The 10,171-nt window shown below is 43.7% G+C and overlaps 1 protein-coding gene across 1 annotated transcript; it reads left to right on the top strand.

Moving 5' to 3' along the window:
- Positions 1-281: 281 nt before the first annotated feature.
- Enpp5 (ectonucleotide pyrophosphatase/phosphodiesterase family member 5) lies at positions 282-9,537 on the top strand. The gene is made up of 4 exons (XM_028890689.2): positions 282-422; positions 3,551-4,414; positions 5,810-5,986; positions 8,199-9,537. Exons 2-4 carry the CDS (start codon positions 3,586-3,588, stop codon positions 8,624-8,626), a joined length of 1,434 nt encoding a protein of 477 aa, XP_028746522.1. The 5' UTR covers positions 282-422; positions 3,551-3,585; the 3' UTR covers positions 8,627-9,537.
- The last annotated feature ends 634 nt before the right edge of the window (positions 9,538-10,171 follow it).

Consider the following 10,171-nt stretch of genomic DNA (forward strand, 5'->3'; position numbering starts at 1 on the left):
TAAAGGGAGAAGAACACTCAGGCCTAGAGGTGAAACAAAAGTGAGTTTCAGATTACCAACCAGTGAGATAGCACATTACGGTTCCTCGGCATCACTGACACCACAGGCCTAGTGGGAAAATTCTGAGTGACAGGCTTTGCCCGAGTCTGGCCACCAGGTCCCCTTCCTCCAAACCCACACAGCGCCCACCCCCGCTTCCCCTGATTGACAGGCGGCACAGCTACTCCTAGGAGCGCATTTTTTGCCCGGGTAGAACGACGAGCCTGCGGGAGCCAATGGCATTCCAGGAACGGGGCGGGCGGCGACGGGTCAGGTGCTCTGCGCTGGGGCTGCGTGCAGGTGAGCCTTCGGGATCCGCGGGCGTCCCCTGCTCCCGCCACCTCCCCGCCCCAAACGCTCCAGGACAGACCGACTGCAGCACGGTGAGTCCCCGGGGATGAGTGGCCTGCCTCCCGAGGCCCACACTGGGGCTGTCACCAGCCCGGGGTGGGGGTGGGGGTGGGGGCGGGGAGGCCTAGTAACCCCGATGGAGAAGAGGCGGTGCACCCAGGCACCCCCTCGAACCCCTTATATAAACCCACTCCTCTTCCCTGCCCTCCTCTGCCCGGTGATTGGTGCTCCCGATTGCCCAGGCTGTAGGGGAAAGGCTAGGGACTGGGAAGGCCAGGGCGATTTGCATCCTGATGTAGCGGTTTTCAGGGCTTTGTGTCATTTCTGCATAGAAAAGGAAGATTTGGGTTTTTTGTTTTTTTGTTTTTTCCCTCATCCCCACCCCCACCTGCGTTATGTCACCCATGTAATTACGGTTTTTTTTTTTTTTTTTTAATGTCTCCTCGGCTCAGTTTGTCTCAGGAAAACAGTTTTCCTTCTATTTACTGCAATTAACTGAGTTTCCTAAAATAGATGAAAATCAGATGTTCCGTGCAATTGATTCTTTCTTGGCGTTAAATTATATTTGATTGATAATAAGGTTTTTTTTTTCTGCGTTGGTGAGATGGGAGAAAAAATTGGGGGAGAGAAAAGAAAAGGGAAGGAACCATGATCAGTCACAAAGGTTAGTTAGTATACTTGCAGTTCCCTGCATACAACTAATTCCCCCAATGCAGCTATTACTAATGTGGCTTCCAGAACTGGACAAAAATGAGTGGCATTCAAGATACAATATTAAATTTATGTTTGGAGACATTGTCTTCAGACCAGTGTCTACAACAGTTTCAGATTGAGGTGAAACTACAGTTAAAAACAAAAGAAATCTTAGCCTGGCAGAAACTACAGTTAAAAACAAAACAAATCTTAGCCTGTCAGTGGTGGCCTAAGCCTTTAATCCCAGCATCAGGTGGCAGAGGCAGGTGGAGGCAGGCAGATCTCTGTGAGTTCAAGGCCAGCCTGGTCTACAAAGTGAGTTCCAGGATAGCTAGGACTGTTACACAGAGAAACCCTGTCTTGAAAAATCAAAAACCAAAGCAAGAAACAAATCTTACCATAAGCTCCTTTGTATCATTTGCATACAGCTCATGCTTCTGAAGGCAAAACCATCACCACACACAGGTTACATTCGCCTCAGTCTAGAATACAGTAGGACGAGACAGGGCCTCTTCTGAGTTATGAGAATGTCTTCACCGTGGTTGAATTAGGAAGATGCCAGAAGCTGAATAGAAGAGATTTCTCTGCATGAAGTGTGGTTAGGATTATTAGTGGTCAATAAAGGGAAAAACACAAGATGCTTCCTTATGTGCAGTCCTGATGAGAACTGGTAACATGCTTCCTCCTTACATTGGCTTTTAAGAAACATGTGCAGACATAAACAAAGAAAAACAAATGTAGATTTTTTTTTTTTTTGAGACAGGGTTTCTTTGTGTAGCTTTGCACCTTTCCTGGAACTCACTTGGTAGACCAGGCTAGCCTCGAACTCACAGAGATCCACCTGGCTCTGCCTCCCAAGTGCTGGGATTAAAGGCGTGTGCCACCACCGCCCGGCCAAATGTGGATTTTAAGAACTTGAATCCTGGGAAATGCTTTCTCTGTGCACGTCATTGATAAGATTAACTGCTGACTGATTATAACCTGGGGAAAGTCAAAATCAAATTTGAGAAGTATGCTTCCATTCATACTTAGTTTAGAATCTATTTGTGCAGTACACAGAACCCTAAGATTTGATTAACAAATGAATACAGATTACATTTTATAAATATATTTGGAAGCCACAAATTTTATTCCATTCAAGAAACCATGTTTAGCTGGGCAGTGGTGGAGTACACCTTTAATCCCAGCACTTGGGAGGCAGAGACAGGCAGATCTTTGAGTTTGAGGCCAGCCAAGTCTACAGATTGAGCTCCAAGACTGCTAGGGCTACACAGAAAAACCATGTCTGGAAAACCAAAAGAAACAAACAAAAAAGAAGCCAAATTTGATGACTTTCCTCCTTATAGAAATATCTCTTAAGACAGAAGATTCAAGCCTAGGGATTGGCTATAAAAATGTATGATATGGTGGTGGTGGTGGTGGTGGTGGTGGTGGTGGTGGTGGTGGTGGCATGCGCCTTTAATCCCAGCACTCGGGAGGCAGAGGCAAGCAAATCTCTGTGAGTTCAAGGCCAGTCTGGTCTACAGAGCAAGTTCCAGGAAAGGTGCAAAGCTACACAGAGAAACCCTGTCTCAAAAAACCAAAAATAAAAGGTATGATATATTATATGTGTGTGTTTAAATACCACTATTGAATATGTTAATAGTATTTCCTGTTGCTAAGTTTCTGTATTTTTTCTATTTTTTTTTTTTGTTTTTGTTTTTTGAGACAGGGTTTCTCTGTGTAGCTTTGCACCTTTTCCTGGAGCTCACTTGGTAGCCCAGGTTGGCCTCAAACTCACAGAGATCCGCCTGGCTCTGCCTCCTGAGTGCTGGGATTAAAAGCGTGTGCCACCACCGCCGGGCTATTCTTTCTGTTTATAAGAAATTCTGGCAGTCACTTGACTATATAAAAGTTTCTGGACAGAATTCTGGGTTGGACATGTGAGATGGCTCAACAGGTCAGGGGTTTGCAGACAAACCTGACAACTTAATTCACCCCCAAGGACCCACATAGTAGAAGGCAAGAACTAAGTCTCAGAAGTTGTCCTCTGATTTCCCCAGGCACATTATGGCTTACATGTGTATAAACACATAGTTACACACACACACACACACACACACACACACACACACACACACACACACCAAATAAAGTGTAAAGAAAATGCTAAAGCATTCTAGATCATCCTGAAAGTGTCTCTGAAAAGTCATATATACCAATCATCTTTTTAACGTTATTGTGGAGCTCATTTAAATACTTCCTTTGAGGAATCTATTTTGTGGATTATTTGAAAATAAAAGGGGTTTCTGTAGTGGCACTTAAAGCTTTTGGGCCCTGGTGTCCTGTGTCAAATGGAGTTCTGCACTGTAATTTTTCCAGGCTGTGACTCGTGATGTACACGGGATCGCTATTGCTGTCACTCAGTTTGGAAGAAAACGTACAAATCCCAGTTGTCACCAGTAACTTCTTTATGCTTATTCTACAGATTGCCTTGTGCTGAGCTGACCAAGGACTTTGAAAATGATTCCAAAGTTTCTCGTGGTGTCTTGCACACTGGCTGCCCTAACTCATTCAACTGCATTTTCTCTTCAGCCAGAACAGCAGAAGGTTCTAGTAGTTTCCTTTGATGGATTCCGCTGGGATTACTTATATAAAGTTCCAACACCTCATTTTCATTATATCATGAAATACGGTGTTCATGTGAAGCAAGTCACTAATGTCTTTATCACAAAGACCTACCCTAATCATTACACTTTGGTCACTGGTCTCTTTGCAGAGAATCATGGGATTATTGCCAATGACATGTTTGATCCTATTCACAACAAATCTTTCTCCTTGGAACACATGAACATTTATGATTCTGAGTTTTGGGAAGAAGCCACACCTATATGGATCACAAACCAGAAGGCAGGGCATGCTAGTGGTGCGGCCATGTGGCCGGGAACGGATGTAAAGATCCATGAGAGCTTCCCTACCTACTACCTACCTTACAATGAGTCCGTTTCCTTTGAGGACAGAGTTGCCAAAATCATTGAATGGTTTACAGCCAAAGACCCCATCAATCTCGGTCTTCTCTACTGGGAAGAGCCTGATGACACAGGCCATGATGTGGGACCTGACAGTCCTCTCATGGGGCCTGCCATTACAGACATTGACCATAAGTTAGGGTATCTGATAAAAATGCTGAAAAAGGCCAAGTTATGGAATAATATTAACCTAATCATCACGAGTGACCATGGAATGACCCAGTGCTCTAAGCAGAGGGTGATAGAACTTGACCGCTATCTGGATAAAGACCACTATACCCTGATTGACCACTCACCTGTAGCTGCCATTCTACCAAAAGAAGGTAAGTCTGCACTCAGGGCGATCTGAGCCTAGCACTGCGCATGCCCAATGTGGAAGCTTCTGCCCTTCCAGCACACTAGCTTGCATCCAGAGAGTGCACTAAGATTTAGTCCTAAGACTTTGAAAACAATGATCTCTTTTCTCAGAGGGTAATCCCCCCCAAAAAATACTGACTCTTGGGCTATAGGTTTTAAACATTTTAGAATCACAAAATAAGATAAAAGTCACGACTCGCCTACTCAAGAGAAATGGATATGGCCTTTGAATACAATCACAGTCATCTCTTGGAAGCTGGTGACCCTCGGTAGACCCTTAATTGAGGCCCCTTTAATAGGGAAGCAGTAGAGTATATGAGTGAGAAAGTACATTTGTCAATCTCTGGCTTATTTTCATTTCTGTCAGCAAGTTTTAATAGTAACATGCATTCTTTGTAAACATCTACTGGAATCTTTCCCCAACTGTCCCCTCAGCATCGGCTACATTTTAAAAATAGGTAAATGTTTAACATCCAGAGGTCTCAAACTATGTAGCTGGACATGCGAGGCCTGCCTTTCTGAAGCTGTAGCACCGTGGAGGGTTGGAGTTAAGTATCAAGGGAGAGAATGGATTTGTGAGCAGCTGTACTAGCTCACCGTTGGGAATTGTGTCCTCTCGGGGGAGTTAAGCAGAATCTATTAAGTAACCATGTGGAAGTATGCGTGTGTGCCTGTACACACGGTTTGTAACTCATAAGTTACACCAGCCTGTGAGGTTCCCTTAGGCAACTGGAGTGGCGTGGTGGTATTCTCTTGTTGAGGTGTGGGGATTAGAGAGACAAGGAACACATGGATTTGATGAACAAAAGTTAGAGATGGTGGCTAGGTACATTGGAAGTTCTGGGGAGTTCTCCAATCCCCCCAATATATTGAGGACCTTTCCATTTCTCAGGCTGCTTTTCACCTCTAGTCACCCTCTTACTACCCCTGACCTCCACAAGCCATGCTCTCTTCTCCAGAGAGTCTGTCTCTACATCCATAGCGACTGACGGCCATGTTGAGTCTCGCTGCATTCTCTTGGCTGGGCTTCGCAGAACCTGGTATTTAGGTATCATCTATAATACAGATGGGGGTGTGTGCATCTGGGTGCATATGTAAGTCTGTAGAGGGCAGTGATTACTGCTTCTCTCAAAGGCCCTTTGTTCTGTAAGAGCATGTGCTAGCGACAGAAGAGTAACTGTTTCTATTTTCCCTCAAGACTATTTCTCCTTAAGGGTGTGGCGTTCCACCATGCATGGCTTCCTTCCCTTGTGTTCATCCTCCAGGCTTTTTTCATCAGCCGGGAGTCTCTTCCCCACCATGGGTGTCTGGAGGGATGTGAGTCTTGTTCTGAGAGCCTCCTCCTCCTTTCTTCTCCTTAGGTAAATTTGATGAAGTCTATGATGCGCTGGCTGGTGCCCATCCTAATCTCACAGTCTACAAAAAGGAGGAAATTCCAGAACGATGGCATTACAAGAAAAATGATCGGGTTCAACCAATCGTAGCAGTGGCCGACGAAGGGTGGTATATTTTGCAGAATAAGTCAGATGATTTTCTGTGTGAGTATGTTATCGTATTTCTTCCCATTCTGCACCGTTTCTTGCTAACTTGGAGGCTGTGGATAATACAGCAGTTTACTTACTGATATTTTAACTCTCTGTTACTTAAATGTTGAAGAATCTGTGTTGTATCAATACTCATCTAGAAATGTTTCTTAAAATATATCCATGAGAAACGTACAAGGTTGAGGATATAGCTTGGTGGCACACAGGCTTGCCTAGCATGTAAGGCCCTGGGCTTGATTGCCAACACTGGGGAAAAAGTGTATAAAAAATGTTGCTTTAGTTAGAATTGAGTTCCTGTCCTGTTTAGTGACTGAAAGCAAAGTAGTTGCATGGCCATGTGCTTGTAGTGACTCATAATAGCAGATATGTACAGCGACATGCGTTCTGGTTTCTAACCATTTGTACCCACAAATAACCTGTAAATCACTATTTGATCACATCAAGGAATCTGGAAAGACTGTCCTGGGAATAATTTCTTCCTCCATTTGTTCTGTTTGTTAACTGTGCAGGGAGATGGACTGCTCAGAAAAGGTCTACTGATCTTTGAGAACATTTTTTTTTAAGTTCACATACTTTTAGAGAGGCCTTGTAGGACTTTGGGTTCTGTGAACAGCAATTACTCAGTAGGTTGTTCACACTTATTTTTTGATAGATACACCTCAGTGATTCTGGTTCTACGACATGCTGCTCATTTATTCGATGGCTAGGCTGCTGCTGTGGTCCTTTTCTGCCTGAATTGTACCAGTTCCCGAGTCAGGCATTCTCAAAGTGCATTCTGCGGCACAGCAGTGTCTAGATCAGCTGGAAATGTGCCAGGAAGGCACGTCCTTGGGCCCAGTCCAGGCATGCTGCATTGGACATTGTGAGAACATGGCCTAGCCCTCTGTCTTTATGTGGCACCAAGGAATGTCATTCACAATGAAGTCTAAGAATCATCGCCCTTGGGCACTCATTATTAAATATTGTCCATTGAATCAAACATTTATGGTAACAACTACCATTATAAAACAGGGTCTCTGATTCTCTGGTACATGTCATATGAGAGAATTATCATTGCATTCTCATATGACTTAGAATCTAAACCTCAACTTCTCAAAGAAATGATCGCAACCACCCTTAAATCAATTCTGGATTATATTACATAATGGCATATTTTTCAATGTTATTATAAATTAAACAGATGAGCAAAGCACTCTGTCTGATATTTGCTATTGGCTCATAAGCCCAGAATTATTCTTCCTTAAATAAATTGAAAAGAATTATGTCATTTAGAATGACTTCTGCAGGTGGAGTTGATTGACAGGAAGACGTCAAATTACTTTTGAAATGACAGATCAGTGACTTTCAGAGGTGTTGACTTGAGTTTTCATTTTCTACATTCGGATGCTGTTGTGAATTTCCTTGTAGCAAGGATAAGTAATAGAACTGGAGTCATGGGTCATTTTCATGACTCTTAAATAAAAGCCTGTCAGTTTTCATAGGTCCCCATCTTAGCAGTAACCATGGTCATGCCTTTGCTCTGGTATTGGCCACACGTTCAGTTTTCAATAAGCAGCTTTAATCCTTTGTTTTTTAATGGAACCACTGGGTGTGCACATCAGAAGACCGACCTCTTAAGTTATTTGTAGCTACACTGATGCACCTAATACTAAGCTATGTCTTGCTCTGAGCTACCAGAGTCCAGATTTTTCACTCTGCCTACACGTTCTGACCTTTGTTTCCCATGGTGGGTCCTAGCTGTGATTGAAGTTTGATTGCTGTACTGTCTTGTGTTTCTGTATTGCTTTTCACTTCCTATCGGCAATTGTGGGTTTCGCATTTGTGATTAAGACTAACACCACCTTACTTTAGAACATTAGACATTGTAGCTACCCAATAAGTATTTGCTAAACATCAGCCAGCTCCAGAACGGAACAAAATCAACCATCCACCTGCATTTCCCCCTCTGACTTGGCCCAGCTGTGCTCTGTTTCCTTTCCTTTTTGATGCTTAAGGTAGTATGGACCGTAGGAAAGATCTGTAACCACTTGACATTGGATGTCTTGAGGGGATTTGTGGGGTTGACAGCAGCAGAGATTATAAAAGATGATTTCATTAGTATACGGTCAAATTGGTTAAAATATGATCAGAACTTGACCATGCAGAAATTCTCTCCACCTCAGTGCCATCCGGTTGGCTAACTTATTCATGCATTTTCTCTTCACAGTAGGCAACCATGGTTATGATAATGCATTAGCAGAAATGCATCCAATATTTTTAGCCCACGGTCCTGCCTTCAGAAAGAATTTCACAAAAGAAGCCATGAACTCCACAGATCTGTACCCACTGCTCTGCCACCTCCTCAATCTCACCGCCCTGCCACACAATGGATCATTCAGGAATGTCCAGGATCTTCTCAGTTCAGCAAGTCCAAAAACAATTCCTTACACACAGAGTCCCACACACCTCCTTGGTAGTGACAAGCCAGGAGAGTATGAGCAAGAGGAGTCGTACCCTTATTACATAGGCGTCTCTCTCGGCAGCATTATAGCCATCGTATTCTTTGTAGTTCTCATTAAGCATTTAACTCCCAGCCAAGTGCCTACTTTACGCTACATGCAGGTTGAAGTTGCTCAACCGTTACTACAAGCTTAGTGCTGCTCTAACATGGAATTGCATGTTGAAGTTGAGGGTGCAAAATTATGTCAGTGGTAAACCTGCAACTTCTAGGAAGCACCTTACAGACACCTGCATAGGCCACCAAGCAGTTAATCCATCCTTGGGCACACTCACACCTACAGACGTACTCACAGCCCGATCAGAACACTCCTATCTGCAAATGATCAAAGACGTAAGGGGACCCCTCCACTGCTTTCTTTGGCTTAGTAGGTAGATCATGCTCAATTGGGGTTGGCACATATAATGTACATACTTAGCCACTTTGCACTTTCGAAAGGACTTCACATGTTGCACTTTACCATCCAGTAGGTACCTTTGCTCTGAAATGCACTTTATAACTATGTCTAGTGACTTAGTTGAAAATGACAGCCTTGGGCATCTATGTCACCAAATACTAGCATTCCATGTACAGACTGAAGGAAGTTCCTAGCAATTCCTGAATAATGCAGAAATCTATCTCCTTAAGTGGGAGGAGGAGGCGAAAGTGAAAGCGTTGAAAAGTCAGTGGGACCAAGTTTGTAGCCTGCATGTTGGAGAGATGCTTTTCCAGCAGCAGGTTACATTGTGGGCATTTCTAGTGAGGTCTCCCCACCAAGGACCAAAGTTTCCATGTACTTCTTCCCTCCAGTAGATTCCAACACGGAAGGATGCATTCTAAAGGTCATGTTTCTACCCCTTAGTCATTGCTCCTTGTTGACGAGTTCTAGTCCTGATTCCATACTGACAATGCCATGCACATAGACTTCTTTTCTGTGTAGTGTAGTAGTGGCCTGAAGAGCAGAGACCAGGCACCATCTCTGCAGTGGTTTTTTCCTGCCTGTCATTATTTGCATACTTGCTAATAACACTATTAATCACATTAAAAATCAAGTGAGATTAAAAAATAGTGTTTGGTTTTGCTTATTTGTTATTTCTGGTGGCATGATGTGGAGTACAAACATCTTTTAATCCTGACGCTTTCAAAACCCAGAGTTACAGTAGAGGACAAACCAAATTAGGTGACATATAGGCCTTCTAGCCCTTCAAAGAGTCCTGTGGAGCCAGAATGTGCACACTGTCACCACAGTGGCAAAGGGTACTTCTAGTAGGGAAAAAAAAATCTCTTGGTGATAATAGGTATGGGAACACATAGAAACTCAGGTGACTTAGTTTGGTTTCAAGAACTATTTGAGTATCTACCTGCCAGGTGTTTGCTGACGTCCAAGGTGAATCCGCTTTCGTAGATGTCTCACCGCCCAACTAGTGGTTCTCAGCTTCTTCATCATCTCGGCCCCTCCTGCTACAACAGCTTAAAGCTGTGCCTTTTAGATGGCCAAGCAGTGAAGTTGGGGTGACAAGAGAACCTGCGAAGAAAAGCTTTCTCTCGAAAACAAAATCAAAGTAGACACAAGCCCATAGAACACAGTGTGATGTTCTTTTGCATGCTCATACATATGCACATTCAGGTGGGTGTGTTCAGTTCACTTTAGAAGGTGCTATTACCTCAGAACAAAGTGATGAGTGCATCCCAGTTTAGGTAGG

The sequence above is a fragment of the Peromyscus leucopus genome, chromosome 16_21 (assembly GCF_004664715.2).
Source record: "Peromyscus leucopus breed LL Stock chromosome 16_21, UCI_PerLeu_2.1, whole genome shotgun sequence".
In the NCBI taxonomy this organism is placed as follows: domain Eukaryota; kingdom Metazoa; phylum Chordata; class Mammalia; order Rodentia; family Cricetidae; genus Peromyscus; species Peromyscus leucopus.

Excerpts from the sequence above, each read along its gene's own strand:
- Enpp5 (XM_028890689.2), top strand. The coding sequence starts at position 3,586 with ATGATTCCAAAGTTTCTCGTGGTGTCTTGCACACTGGCTGCCCTAACT. Across the intron at positions 4,415-5,809 it reads TGCCATTCTACCAAAAGAAG|GTAAATTTGATGAAGTCTAT; the intron begins GTAAGTCTGCAC and ends TCTTCTCCTTAG. Across the intron at positions 5,987-8,198 it reads TAAGTCAGATGATTTTCTGT|TAGGCAACCATGGTTATGAT; the intron begins GTGAGTATGTTA and ends TTCTCTTCACAG.